This window comes from Zonotrichia albicollis, chromosome 3 (assembly GCF_047830755.1).
Source record: "Zonotrichia albicollis isolate bZonAlb1 chromosome 3, bZonAlb1.hap1, whole genome shotgun sequence".
Classification (NCBI taxonomy): domain Eukaryota; kingdom Metazoa; phylum Chordata; class Aves; order Passeriformes; family Passerellidae; genus Zonotrichia; species Zonotrichia albicollis.
The window spans coordinates 36,805,337-36,820,481 of record NC_133821.1 but is presented as its reverse complement, the minus strand read 5'-3'; the positions used below and the strand labels follow the sequence as shown (position 1 = coordinate 36,820,481).

The window sequence follows — 15,145 nt, the reverse complement described above, 5'->3', positions numbered from 1 at the left end:
TTCTCCTGAAAAAGAAAGAACAGGCAGCCCCTCTGTTTTCTTTGAGGCGGCAGGTGCCGGGGGCACCGACCTGCTGACCCGGAGAGCGGGAGCTGCCCCTGCGCGGTGCCGGGGCAGGCATGGTGCGGTGGCGGCAGTGACAGTGGCGGCGGCAGTGGCAGGCACCGGGCCAGCAGCGTGAGGGACGCAGGGAGGCTGCGGAGCCCCGGCCCCGAGGATGTCGGGCAGAGCGTCTCCCACCCTGGAGAAGAACGGCAGCATTGGGCACGCAGGCAACGGGATGGCTGTGGGGCAACTCCCCAACAGCATCAGCGTCCAGGGTGTCTCCTACACCATCAGGTAGGGCTGAGAGGGCGGTGTGGAGGGTCCCTGCTGCGGCGCCGGGGGCTGCGGGAGCGGGGCTGGCCCTGTGGGCCGTGGGCTGGGCCGCAGCCCAGCCCGGCCGGAGCCATGGTGCCGGGCCCCCTTCATGGTGCCGGGCCTCCCTCATGGTGCCGGGCCCCCTTCATGGTGCCGGGCCTCCCTCATGGTGCCAGGCCCCCCTCATGGTGCCGGGCCTCCCTCATGGTGCCGGGCCCCCCTCATGGTGCCGGGCCTCCCTCATGGTGCCTCAGGGCTGAGCCTCCGGAGCCCCACCGCATCCCCTTCACGCCTCTCTGAAGGACGTGCTTTAGTGATTTCCAAAAGTGCCCTTTCCCAGTGCCTTTCTTGCCAGGGGGATAACACGAGGCCCTAAGGAAAGGGACGGGTGGATTAACCCTGGCAAACATCATCAGCAAATAAAGCCACAGTTCATGGTTGCCCTTTTGGTTGTAGTCCAAAAGCTTTTTAGCAATCGTTCTGAAAATCGTGCTCAGATCTCATTTTATCTTCCAGGTAATGCCAAAGTTGAAGCCTTGGGAGGGGAAAGGACAAGGGGGAAAAGACTTTAAGTTTTATTTTCCCATATTTTAAAGTCCTTGCAGCTCCCATCCCACACGCAGGTAGCTGTGAACCATTCACTTGCTTTATGCAAAATTTTTACGTATTCTCTCTCTAATTGTTTGATTGGTGTTTGTTTTCCAAGAGAGCGTATTGGCCCGTGGTGGAACTTTTCATTATATTGTAAAAAATGGAGCCGGCAAATACTTAAGGATGTTTCATTTCACATAGAAAGTGGCCAGATTATGGGGATCTTAGGAAATTCTGGTAAGTTGTTCCAGTACTTTAAACAAAAAAAGATCACAGTTAATACTGGTGACTTCCATAGTGACATGCATGTGACTGAGGTCTGTGTTTTAAATAAAGAAATTGTGGCTGATTTTAACTTCTGCTTTGTAAAAATGGTGCTTGGTTTTCAGAGTTCAGTCTTCTGTCATCTAACTAACAATTATAACTTCAATAACAGACAAGGTTACTTCAAAACTCAAATGTTTCACTGCAGAGTGTGAATTTTTTATTATTTAAATGCTAATTTGTATTCCAATTTTCCTATTTAGTTTCCCTGAATTAGCTGCATTTGCAGGCCCTATTATTTTAAAGTTATTGAGGAAAAAATCCAACTTTGTACTTTTTGGATGTGTCCATCCAAGTCAGGCTACCACTCTTGGAATCATAAAATTCATCTCAGCACATGATTAATTTCTTTTGTTTGAAAGGATCTGGAAAAACAACACTTCTGGATGCAATATCAGGCAGACTGGGACATAAAGACAACTTCTTTGGTGAAGTGTATGTGAATGGGCGTCACCTGAAGAGGGAGCAGTTCAGAGATTGCTTCTCTTACGTGCCACAGGTTGATTTCTACATTTATCTTTTGTGTACTGTGCTTCCTTTTGTGTAAAAAAAAGTTGCTAGCGTAATGGAGTAGTGTAATGTGAATGTGGTTTTACAAGGAAATTTGGGACAGATCATACAGTTAATAAGCTGTATGAATGGTTAGGCTTGCATGAAGAGGGACAAAATTTTAATTACTACAGAACTAACTCCTTCTTCCTCTTCACTTTTTTTTCAGAATGACACTTTGTTAAGCTTTCTCACTGTACAGGAGTCTTTGACCTACACAGCTTTACTAACTCTTAAGAAATGCTCCAACAGCTCCATCAAAAAGAAGGTTTGTATTTTACAGACTTCCACCAGAAAGTCATACAGGATGTCATGTAGTGTTTTCACCTGCAGCACTTTCCATCCATGGCTGTGTTTTATGTTTATGAGGTTTTGCTAATCCTCATTCTTCAAATGGGTAGAAATACCCGTGCTGAGGGGTGGAACACAAGCTTTCTGGTGCTCCCACCTCTCCAAGGGGCTTGTGCTGGTGCCCCAGGACGCCCCCATTATGGTGGGACAGAACTCCCACCCCAAGCTGAAGCAGTTACCCCTGCAGGAGATGCTGGTCCTGGTACTGAGGTCAGTTCGCCTTCCCCAGGGGGAGCCTCAGTTCTCTGGGGAATTTTGGCCCATGTGTGCTGGTTCTCATGGACAGCACTACTGATTCTGGCACCACTCTGTCTCCTGTAGGATATCTCTCATAACCACAACAGCTCAAAACAGCACTGGTCTGCTAAGCCTCCTACAAGCTACTTCCTTGATGAAATCAGTGTGTTTTGGATTTACTTAAAGGACTCTTTTTGAATTCTGTTTAAAGTAAAACTGGATATTCCTGACCAGAGGGTCTTTCTTTCTGTCTTCTCTCTTCCCCAGTCTCCCACTCAGTACTTTTTACTTTCCCAGAATTGATGTGCTTCCTGCTCCCTGGTTTTGGAAGCCAGAGCCAATTATGCTCCATACCTTAACTTCTAGATACCTCTGAACTCTTAATCTCTTAGTGTCAAGTGAGGCTAAAATTGACTCATTTCAAAATACATTGAAATAAAATTTTAAAAAATAATAATTTAAATAATGTATTAAAAATAATCAAATAGAAATTAGGCCCGATACCGTGCAACTAGAATGGATGCATGCAGGATATTGGTAAAGCTGTAACTTAAAATTATGTCTTTTTTTTTCTGGTTTTTTTTTTTTTGCCATTGCACACAGGTATCCTTTGTGGATTATCTCTTAGTTTTGCTTTGAATTTGCTCTCAATTGCTTTGAAATTGCAATTATTTTTTAGGTAGATGCAGTTATGACTGAGCTGAGTCTCGGCGACATTGCTGACAAAATAATTGGAAGCCGGAATGTTGTAGGAATTTCTGGGGGTGAGAGGCGTCGGGTATCAGTTGCAGCCCAGCTTTTACAAGATCCCAGTAAGTACCACTGCATGCATTCTCAAAATAAAGCAAGGCTGTGTCACTGTGCTCCTACCACAGGCCCCTGTAAACCACTTTAAAATACAAAAGCATCTGCATTCTTTAATTCAGCAGAAGCCAGTCTGGTGATGACAGGAAAGAATAAGCAGTTACTGAGGTCAGCCACTGATCTGTTAGTTGATCAGTTGGAAAACAGACAAATTAAAAATCTTAAGGACTGAACATAGGTTTAGACTTGGATTTATCCATTTTAAGTCTTTCTGGGTTCACCCTTCCCAAATGTTGCCTGTGGTCCATTTATTTATCATTTTTGAGTACATTAGAGCCATACATGTGCAAGCACTGAGCCTTGTAGCGGAGTAGCTGCCCTTCATCTATGTATGTGTGAGTGCCATGTATATTCCAGTGCCAAAAAAATTCCAGTGAAAGGAAATCAAAGCTGAGTAACTATGGAAGGATTATCCATGGGAAAAATTTTGTCAGTTTTGAGAGAGTTTCTTGAAGGTGCCAGAATCTCACAGAGTGAATACACACCATGTATTTATTGGATGCTGGAGTCCTTGTGGCTATGTGGATGTGCTACAATTGCATATTAGGCAGGAGGGACTGAAATAGCACGAGGTACATGCTTGCTGCTGGTGACTCCTGGGGTGTGATTGCTGCTCAGGAGCTCACTCAACTCTACAGTAAACACTCTAGTAATTCTGTGTAGATAAACCTGGAGTGAAAACTCTCCTCCCCTCGTACTCTGACCAAGGTTGGATTGCCCTCTTGTGTGCTATGTGTCATCTCTATAAAAATAATGGATTTGATGATAAGTTTTTTCCATTTCATGTACAATAAAATAATAAAGAAAAGGCAGTAACATCTGCTTCAATCTATGGAATTGCATCTGCTGTGTTTTAACAATTCTTGGTTTGTTCATAACAAATTCTATTTGTATATAAGTATTTAATTCAGAATATATAAATCCTAGCTAATTTTGTTGCTTATGTTTACAATTTTGTAAATGCTGAAATTTATCATTATTGTTCTTGAAAGCAGATGTATGTATCAAAACTATCTTGGTAATTTTCAGATTTCACATGAATTTAAAAGAAGTATTATGCTCTGAAGTATTTTTTAATGTCCTTATTCCTAGTTATTGAAACAGAACCACTGAAACTAAATAAAACTGAAAGATCCTGTCATGGCAATATCTGTATATACCCTGCTTTATGTGTGGAACTTCACCTACCCAGTAATTTCTATGTTATTTGCCAAATTAGCTTTAAGGGCAGAAGCTATGCCATTTGCTCCTCATTTACCTGAATTTTAAAGCTATTCCTTGTCATTTAACAGAGGTGATGCTACTTGATGAACCAACCACAGGGCTGGACTGCCTGACTGCAAACCAGCTTGTCTTGCTTCTCTCAGGGCTTGCACACAGAGACAGGATTGTGATCCTTACAATCCATCAGCCTCGCTCAGAACTTTTCAGGGTAGGTGATACCTACTCACTATTGGCTTTTCCACCTGACCTTTTAGTACTTAGGTTCTTTTCTGGATGGAAGTACAAGACCCACCATAGCTGCTTCTTTTCCCTTCCTTTGCTTAATTAGAGGCTTCTCTTGAACTTTGCAACTCTGGCCTTGACCCAGTCACAGGGCCCTTAGCACACGTTGCCTTGTGAATAGTGTGGAGTCTGACTGTGTGCGTAACACTTGTGTTGTGCAGCTGCCCAAACCAAACCCAGTGGGAGAAGTCATGGCAAGGCATGTGGGTACACCTTGGCTGTGTGGTGGGCCAGTCCTGCCATGCAGGGTATGTGCTGGGAAAAGCATTTCTCTCTTCCCATTACTGTTTCTCACTTTGCTCTTATCCACCACCTGCCACATGAATGCAAAACTCCTCTCCCCTGGCTGACTGAATGGAGTGTAAATGGTTGTGGAGCCAGAGGGGAGCAACAGTGTTTTTCTGGACTGAAAGCAGCCCTGGTGTCTTGAGACTATGGATTGATTATACCTGGTGGGAATCTTGTCCTGACAAATGTTCACTTGAGAGCAGTGCTGTTAGAGTCCTTAAGCCCTTCAGGATAACCTTGCCAACAGTTTGGGGGTTTTACAGACTGGGGCCATCAAGCACCAAAGGGGTCAGTCAGTAAGTGAAGGTGCATTAGGAGTGAAGTCAGAAAGCCACATCTCTCTTTGTGGATTACCTCTGTATGCTGTTGTCATTGACAGTTTGGAGAACCACTAGAGCTTAAAGATATGTCATTTTGCATAACCACCAGTGAGAGGAGTGAAAGAAAGGACAAATGTCTTTTGGGAGAAATACAGTAAGGAAGTTTGAATGTGTCCAAACTATTTTTCCCATCAAAGCATTTCTATTACCAAGACAGTAGCTGGACTCAAGAATGAATGCACTCCTGATCTGATCACTGTGGTGACTGGTGGCAGGACCTGAGGGAATAGCCTGAAATGTGACAGGGGAGGTTTAGGTTGGATCTTAGGAAAAGATTTCACACAGACGGTGGTTGGGAACTGGCTCCCCAGGGAAGTGGCCACAGCACCAAGTCTGACAGAGTTCAAGAAGCTTTTGGACAATGCTCTCAGGCCCATGGTGTGATTCTTGGGTGTCTTATGCAGGGCCAGGAGTTGGACTCAAGATGATCCTGATGGGTTCCTTCCAAGTCAGCATATTCTCTGATTCTTAGTACATACTGCTAATATATTCATTTTCCCCCAACAGTTATTTGATAAAATAGCCATCATGAGCTTTGGAGAAATGGTTTTCTGTGGGAGCCCTATGGAAATGATCTCATTTTTCAGTGACTGTGGCTATTCTTGTCCTGAACAATCAAACCCTTTTGACTTCTATGGTAAGTTTGTCTAAGTTGTTTTGGTAAAACAATTTGGTTTTTTCCCCAAGTTAAAGTTTTTCCAGAGATAGAAATGTATTTGAATTCTGCTCTAACTTTTTAATTGTTTTCAGCTCAGAGAGGGGGCTGCTCCCATGTCATTCCTAATGACTCCATCAAATAGCCATATTTGCAGTAAAGGAGTAAACTACCACTAAAAAAAGAATCTCAGCTTCATGAAACCTGTGGATTCCTGATGGCATTTCGCTATGGCCGTGCACTGGATGTTGGAAAATTATTTTGATTCCAAAATTGTGGAAAATCCCATGCTGCTCCAGACTCTGTGATGCCAAGCAACTTGAAAGTGTTGTGTGGAGGGAAGGATGTAGAATAAATACGGGATGGCTTGAGGCATCAATTTCCAGCAGTTCTAAGTTTGAGCTTTCTGAAAGTCTTGGGAAGTTGCTAATACCAGGGTGGACAACTGGAACAGAATGGGTGCTTCAGGACATGATGATGGCAAGATGATTATGGCTGTTGGCATAAGCTGGAGAGTATTGTTTTACCAATTCAGGGTGAAAAAAAAGGGTCAGCAGGAGACTTTGGAAATGAGACTTGGTTTTTCTGGAGGGCATCCATGTCTGTCATCCATGTCTCTCATCCATACAGGCACAGGTTTGAGGAGAATGTGGATGTGTTTGTATGAGTACAGGTGTGCAGCCATGTACATAACTCTATTTAAATCCATCATGTTAGGTTAATTTCTGGCAGTACTAGCTGAGCACTAACCAGAGAATTTGGCCAATTCAAAAAGCTGCATTCAGAGCAGGCAGTGTTTTCCTATTGTCTGCATGGCATTCTTAACTCAGTGAGAAGAGAGGATGGTTGTTGACATGAAGCTGGAATGGGATAAAGCTGAAAATACAGGTATGACAGTGAGGATAATTTTGCCTTCATGAATTTGAATAGTCTTGAAAAGCAGAGATGATTTGAGATTTAGACCCACTTTTAAAAAAGCTTGGTAAAGAAGTACTGCATTCTTCAAATGTCAACCTTTGAATGTGACAAGAAAGGAAAAAAATACAGATTAGAGCAAAGAATCATCAGAATATTTAGTCTTTTGAAAATTGGTAGTTTATATTTTTTTTGTGTGATTTGATGTGAATGAAGGGACAGATTCTGATATCATTTACACCAACAACAGAGGAAAATATATCCTATGTATTGAGTGTGGATTATATTGCTGAACTGTCACATGTTTGCAAAAAGTACTAATGCATGGTAGGTGTTAGTTGGTTGGTCTAGTTCGTAGTCAGTCTTACAATTCTTTTATAGCACACCCAGTTGCCATTTATTTCCTGTGTGACTTCCAGCAAGTCACACTGGCCAAGTTTCAAAAAGTGTTTCTGCATTTCAGATGTTCACATTTGTAAAAGCAGAGGCTTCATTTTGGATGTGTTTACCATTAAAGACAATTCTGCTGAATTCCAGCTTTTAGAACACCAGGGAACTATTCATAAACCTAATTCAGATTTTGAGGAAACTTAAGAATCTTGGACAAGACCTCCTTTTGTTGAATTTACATTTTGAAGTTGAACAGAGCATTGCAAAACTGAAATCTAAAGATGAGAGAAACCTTAGGAATAAATAACTGATGAAGACCTCTTAGCAGATGTAGAAGAGTAATATAAAATTGGGCAAGAACAAATATTGCTGAGAACAACAATCCAGTTTTCAAAACCTTGGCTAATTCATTGCTGTTAGGGAAAAGGGAAATTTCTAAGGCTTTTTAGCACTATTACTGAATCTGTGTGACTTGTAAAAATGGAGCACACAAATTTCCCATCTGCCAGCAAAAGAATTGCTGGTGCCAGGAGTATGTTTAGGTGGGCTTATTAGAAAGGAACATTAACTCTGTGAAATAGTTACCTTTCCTGAGTTCCATGGCAGTCAGTATTACTTCTTTCAGCTTGGGCTGAGCCTGGTAGGGGAATTTGGCCAGCTGAACATCCTCTAACTTCACATTAAAAGTATGTCTGCAAATGAGGTAGGTGAAACCCAGTGCAACAATGCATTAGCAGCTCAAGGAGAGAAGAGCAATGTCTCTACAGTGTGAGTTCACACTAAGCAGAAAATGCAGATCCATAGTTAGGGAGGAGTGGGCAGAGGACAAGGGGGAGCCGTGGAGCCACGTCTGAGCATTTGCCTGAAAACCTGAGAAATATGTGACCAGATAAGTCGTCTCTTCATCTTCAGGAATCTTCATCCTCTGGTGCTTTGTCTTGCTCTCTGCAACTCTGTTCTGTGCGAGGAGAGTGCTAAAGGTCTGACCAGCACAGTGCTTGGGCCTTGCATTTCCAGATTAAGGATCTGAACTGCAGGGTCCTACAGAGGTCACAAACCACAGATTTCTTGTGGCTGCAGTTAATTAATTCCTACTGCATCTTAACAGAAGGGAGAGAGAAGCCTTGAATACTTTAAATTGACCTTTTCATCTTTGCATATTTTAGAATGGATGCAAGAAGAAGTTAGTTGCACAGGGAAAAAGGTATGAAGGGAAGGTGATGTGGATATAGAGTAAAAGCTTTGTCATTTTACAGTGGATCTGACATCTGTGGACACCCGAAGCAAGGAACACGAACTTGAAACCTACAGTAGAGTTCAGGAATTTGTATCAGCCTATAGAAACTCAGAGATCTTTAGCAAAGTACTGGCAGCCATTGAAAAAACAAAGTACATGAAGGAGCTGCCACCAATACCATTCAAAAACAAAGACTCACCCAATTGCTTTGAGCAAATACTGATTCTTTTACGGTAAGACTTCCCCTGCCCCCCTTTTTGAAGCAAATATTTATTCCTTCTCCACTAGTCTTTGAGGTTTCCCCTCCATGTATAGATGCACTTCCTTGGTTATTTGATCTCCCACTGTACTTGTCCCTTGTCTTGTTTAATATATTAGCTCTTTGTGGGCACTGTGTCTAAGATTTGTTCAAAGCTGAATACCCTACCAACATGTGTTCAGCTGTCGCTAGCAAGCCTTTTATTGTTGTTTTGTTTCAGGAGAACAACGAGAAATCTCTCCAGAGATAAGATAGGCATCATCATGCGCCTCCTGCAGAACCTGCTGTTCGGCTTGTTTGTAGCCGTTTTCCTTCTTAGGCTCGGCAATGACCTGACCCAGGGAGCCGTGCAGGACCGGGTGGGGCTTGTCTACCAGTGTGTGAGTGCCCCCCCCTACACAGGGATGCTCAATGCTGTGGCCCTGTGTGAGTGTCTGTCTGTCCTGTCCTACGTGCAGCAGCAGGTGCTGCTGCCACTCTGCCTTAAATAAGAAAAAGTCTCTTTTGAAGATTGTAATTTAAAGGATCTTCACTGGTCTTAGGTAATGTCAGAGTTGATACAGAAGCACAAAATTCAATGGAATTTAAGGGAATATGCCCTCATCCCTGCCTTTCTTTTTTATAGCTGGCCTGTCTATGAAGGCTTTATTCTAAACTGTGCAAAAGATTTCCCTGTGTGTAGCACTTTATAGGCAAGACAAGGTCTAGGTCTAGCTAATACCTAAGTGAGCTCAAAACCAGACACATGGAAAAGATGGAAATACAAACCAACTTTGACAGCAATTAAGCATAATTGGATTTATTATGTGATAATTACATTTTTTAAAAGGATTTTTCTCCTACAGGTGCCATACTGAAAGCAACAGTAATTTCTTTTTACAGCCCTAAAACTGTTTTGCTCATGTAGAGACCATACACTGCTGTCATCAGCTTGAAATCAGAGTGCCTCAATAAATTGACCAATGACAGAGGTTTTCTCATGTCCTTAATTTGTATATGCAAAAAAAAGAAGTCTGTCCTGCATGCTGATAAGTTAGGCCTCTTTCATTAAACCTACCAATGTTTGCAATCTGCAGGGAGCATACTTTGCATTTACAGTGAGGGAAAAAGGGATCAGAGTAATTTATGCAAAATGTTTGTGATATATTCTCAAAGTTGTCCCTGTGCTTCAGATCATTTCTGCTAGCAACAAGTCTTGCTCTTTCTGTTTAATGATAATTTACTTCATTTCTTATATATTTAATTCAGTCCCAGCTCTACGTGCTATCAGTGACCAAGAAAGTAAAGATGGCCTGTATAAGAAATGGCAAATGCTTGTGGCCTATATAGTCCATTTCCTGCCCTTCAGTGTCATCAGTGTGGCCATTTTCAGCACCTTCATATACTGGTAAGCATGTGGACCATCTGTTGGGTTGTCTTTTTGTTTTTGTTACCAGTGTCAGTTAACATGGCAGCAAAAGGCCTGCTGGCATGGCTTCCTGCTGTTGTCTCTCAAAATGATTACACAGAAAGCATAAGGAAAGATGACACAAAATAGCCCTTCTCTTTCAGGGAGAGCTGAAAACACATCCCCAGTAAATAAATTACCAGTTCTTTAGGTAACTTGCAAAGTTTTAATGGACCTGGGAGCGCTATCATACTTTTGTCATATTGAAAGCAGAAAGTGTCATTTTACATTTAGAAATACAGGAAATAAAAAAAACAAACAAACAAAACAAAAACCAAAGCAAAAAAAAAAAAAAAAACAAAAAAGAAAACCACCAAACAATCAAAAAAACCAAAGAAACCCAAACTAAACGAAAAAACCCCAAATTGAGGATGTCAGCTGTAGGCACATGACAATAACAGAACTTTTATTTCCTAGGATGTTGGGGTTTAGCTACAGCATATGAAAGTGATGAAATCTGGATCCCTTTCTTATACCCTCCAGAGAAAAGGACAAATTTCTCTCCTTCAATCTTTTTTTTTTTCTAATGTTGAGAGAGTAGTGCACCAAAGTTAATTTTAGTTTTCCTGGGACAGTTGCAATCATTTGGCAATCTGTAGTGAAATGTGTACAAGTGATGAGCAGGCTTGGTTTGTGTTGTGGATGTTCTCTGATGACCTGTTCAAAAGTGATAAGTGGATACACCCTGATAAAAGAGTTAAAGTGCAAGAAGAAGCCATTCTGCTGTAGCTGTGCATGTTAGTGCTCTTGATTTCCAGTAAGATGGATGGAAAATGGATAAAGTAGAACCACACAAAATTGCTTGGACTTCTGAAGCAGAATTTCTGCTCAGAGAATTTTGTAGCAATTTCCCCCCATCTAGAAAAACTCAGAAAAAAGGATGACTATTCCCTTTTTCCTTCTGGTTTATAGTAGGCAATGAGGGGTTGTGCTCAATGTTTACTTAATTCTTTCCATTTGAAATCTCAATGAAAAGAGAATATCCCTGAGAGGAAGATTTCTTCTCTTCCAGGTGTGAGGACTTGCATGCATGGGCAGGTTGTTTTCTAGTTTGGTGTGGATATGAAAAGTAGCCTCCTTTATCCCCTTAGCTACCTGGGCTTTTATTTCTGCAAGCTGTCAGTGCTGCCTGCTTAAAGCAGGGCTCCCTGAGAAGCCTTTTTTTCACAGAGAGACAGACAGACAGAAATGACTGTTCCTTTCACTAAAGCTGTGCTGACCTTCTGTTTGTGACTGGTGCCAAGAGCCATTTGGCAAGCAGCTGTCCGGGCTCCATGACTCTCTCAACTCTATAACTAACAGGGAATCAACATGGGCAGAGACTTTGCCCCTGTGTTTTGGTTGGCTCAAACACAACCAACAATAAATAGTGAGGCTCCAGTTAATGGATAATATTTACAGGTGTTATCTTGCCAATATTGCAGTTGTTTGGAAGCCATCAGGGATGTGTCCAAGTGATTTCACAATGCTCTTAACCTCTCAGGGCAAGCAGTTTCTGGATGAAATTTTGGCAGTTGTTATGCAGGACTGAACTTTGTGGAATGAACTAACTTTTTGAGAGGCTTTGACAGCCTCTGGCATGTGTTCTTACAAGCCATTTCTTGTAGCGTTTGTGTTTGTGGAGGCAGCCAGTTGGGTCAGGCAGACCCAAACTCTGACCTGACCAGACACAAGGCAGGTTTGGCCAAGTTCAAAGAGGGCCTCTTTTGTAACCAAGTGAAGGTCCTGTCTGTGCAGATTTTCCTAGCTGAAGATACCTCTGGGAAATCTTCTAAAAGTTCACATCATGTTGTTATTCTGTTGCTGTAATATTCTCTATTTGGGCTGTTTCTTTCTTTCTTCTGTTCTGTTCATACCCCAGATTAACTAGCCTGTGTCTCCATACATCTGTGTAAAGTAGAGCAGCTCAGAGGTGATATTTTTCTGGTAGGACTTTGGAAAACTGTTTCTTCTGCACCAATCTGTACTTAAAAGTTGTTAAATACCTGCTACCTCACTGAGTGTTTAATACTCAATGTTCATCCATCTATTCATAAAATATTCTGGTGTTACAAGAAACACTACAGGAAAGCCTATGAAAAAAATGATATTTCTCTTTTAAGACCATATTTGAACATAGTGGATTTTAAAAAAAAACCCCATAGGGTCTTGCACTGAGCAACAAAAAAAAAAGAAAATTAAATGTTGAATTTCTGCTTGTGAGCTAAGCAAAGCATGCAGTGTGCACCTAGTGTGAGGCAATTTTAGTATGAGGCATTTTGGAAAAAGAGTAATGTGTCACAGTGTAATAAAGGGTTTTGTCATCTGTCACATACACTATAAGGCTGAATTAAGTTTGTCAGGCAATTGCAGGCTTTTCTTAACTTTTTAATTTTGAGTAAAGATTGAGAGGACTCTTTCCCTTGGGTTAACTAGGGGAAAACTGAGAACAGCATGTTGCATTAAAGAATTAGGAGTATGGGGGAAATTGCTTTGGTGTGAATTACATGGGTGGTGAATTCAATTAGTTTTTCATTTAATTGAGTATATCCATGCTTATGTTTGCTTGCACATTATCAGAAGTGCAAAATCCCATCTGTTAATTACCTGCATAAAGATGTTCTTTAAATATGTGACTTACACGAATGACTCCCACTGCAAAGACTTTACAAGAAGCAGCAGGTTAGTTTAAGGAATAGAAAAGCCATGGTGATTGTCTTCAAAAAACCTGGGTTTCTACAAGAATTACATCTTTGCATAACCCTCTTCAATCTAGATGGAGAAAACCTCGTGTATCTGCACTTACATAGTGATAGTAAGTAGATGTCCTTTGTGTTAAGATTCCAAACAATACACTAAGGATTAAGGCATAAACTCTTCACCTAATGAGCTATAACTGCAAAAAACCCAAATAGAAACAAAAGTAAAAGCTACTTTTCAAGTTTACTACCCAAACATTGTTTTTTAACTGTTCTTTTGCTCATCTTTGTACAGGACTATAGGATTGTATCCTGATGCTTCCAGATTTGGAATTTTCTTTGCTGTTGTCCTAGCATCTCACATGATTGGTGAACTGATAACACTTGTTATACTTGGCATGGTTCAAGATCCAAATGTAGTCCAGAGTAGCATTGTGCTTCTTAACTCAGCTGGTGTCATAGTGGGAACGGGACTAGTAAGGTAGGAAACAATCTTCCTTTGTTACAGTGTTGCTGTTAACATTGATGTGGAAGAGTTTCTAGAACAGTTGGTTTTGAAGAAATCCAGTAATGCACAGGTAGCGATGGAAAAGCAAGAGCAGCTGTGCTCCTTCAGAGGCAGAACTATCTGATCTTGTTGGGCCTTGTACTAAACACAAAACCAGACACTTAGTATCTTTAAATATCAACAAAAATATTGAAGATTTCCCCCAGTTTTTGCAAATACATTGAAGATAAAACTGAAAAATTAATATCTATCAGCTCATCTGAATTCTTTTATTGATGCTGACATGATGATGTGAAATGCTGTCCTCATTGAAGGAGCCCACCAAAAATCTGTGTTTCTACATCTTTTAGTAACTGCTGGAACTTATGAAATTAAACACTGGTAATGCTGGTTTAAAAAAGCAATTGCTCTCAAGTATGTTACCAGTATAATTATCCAGTTTAGCCAGTAAACTTTTCAGTCCCTTTTTCTACCGTACAGACTGAAATCTATAAAAATTATTGAGTAGTGCAGTAAATATGCAGAAAAATTTTGATCCACTTGCTCTATTACTGTGTAAATAGATGGGTTTGTGTTTTAATTGTGTGAAGTTTGAACAGTTTCCTCCTTGTATTTGTCAATACTGAAATTACTGAGTTTTTTGAGGGACATACCAGAATAAGTGTGTAGTTGTTAAAAGCAGCTTTCCTAAGATATTGAGCAAGTATGATATGTTTACCTGAAACCCTCCCAATGAAAATGTAGTAAGCCTAACAACACATGGTGTTGTCCTCAAGAAAACCATCTGAATCTTCACAAAGTTGATGATGCTTTGTCTCTTTAAAGTAGATCTCAGCTCATACTTACAATACAAAGCTAGGTTAAGGTCCAATTATTTAGTCCCTGCCTGATTTCAGGAAGATGGGTGTTTATAGTGAAAGACATTTATTCCTGCTACCGTAGTCTAATGCCTTAGTGATAACTTCAAAGCATTAGAGTGGTTTCTGACCTTATTTTACAGCACAGACTTTGATCATTACTATTATGAATCTTTTTGATTGATCTTCATAAGCAATGAAGGACATTAAAAATAGCATTGAAACTTAGGCTGCTGGGGTTTTTGCCTGTTATTTTTTTGTTGTTGTTGTTGAATTTTAAGTCTTGAAGTTTGTTAGATGCTGAAATTGCCCTGTCTTGTTGAATGTTTCTTCTCCTTATTTTTGCTTCATTTTTGCTTTGTTATTACTGGGGCAATGAATTCCTATTCAGTATTACTTGGTTTTGAAGATGGAGGGAGGGATGATGGTTTCTTACTTGGAAAGCAAGTCATTTTTGCAAGTAAGGTTTATATTGGGTCCTGTCATTTTCAGTTTATCACTGCCATGTGAACAGCAAACAAACATAGAATTCTTTGTGACTGTTCATAAACAAGTCAGGGCTGAATGTTGTGACACTGTACCGAAGTCAGGGACAGCCTTCATGGTTGTCTCATCATTTAGCCCTAAAATTGGACTTTATGTTTGAAAACCTTACAGGTAGAGACAAAAATTGTTTTTGTCACAAGTTACAAACAATAAGAGCTTATTTTAATTTGGGGTCACTTGGTATGTAGCAAAAGCCAGCTTAA

General features: G+C 40.9%; 1 protein-coding gene across 1 annotated transcript in view; it reads left to right on the top strand.

Annotated features, from left to right (window-relative positions):
- The first annotated feature begins 4 nt into the window (after window positions 1–4).
- The window catches only part of ABCG5 (ATP binding cassette subfamily G member 5), an 18,521-nt gene continuing 3,380 nt past the window's right edge, over window positions 5–15,145 (top strand). The window contains exons 1-11 of the mRNA XM_074537175.1: window positions 5–339; window positions 1,067–1,188; window positions 1,638–1,774; window positions 1,994–2,092; window positions 3,092–3,224; window positions 4,569–4,708; window positions 5,958–6,087; window positions 8,667–8,880; window positions 9,127–9,332; window positions 10,155–10,293; window positions 13,327–13,512. Coding sequence (XP_074393276.1) covers window positions 218–339; window positions 1,067–1,188; window positions 1,638–1,774; window positions 1,994–2,092; window positions 3,092–3,224; window positions 4,569–4,708; window positions 5,958–6,087; window positions 8,667–8,880; window positions 9,127–9,332; window positions 10,155–10,293; window positions 13,327–13,512 — 1,628 coding nt within the window. The 5' untranslated portion in view covers window positions 5–217. The remainder of the gene's footprint in view (window positions 340–1,066; window positions 1,189–1,637; window positions 1,775–1,993; window positions 2,093–3,091; window positions 3,225–4,568; window positions 4,709–5,957; window positions 6,088–8,666; window positions 8,881–9,126; window positions 9,333–10,154; window positions 10,294–13,326; window positions 13,513–15,145) is intronic.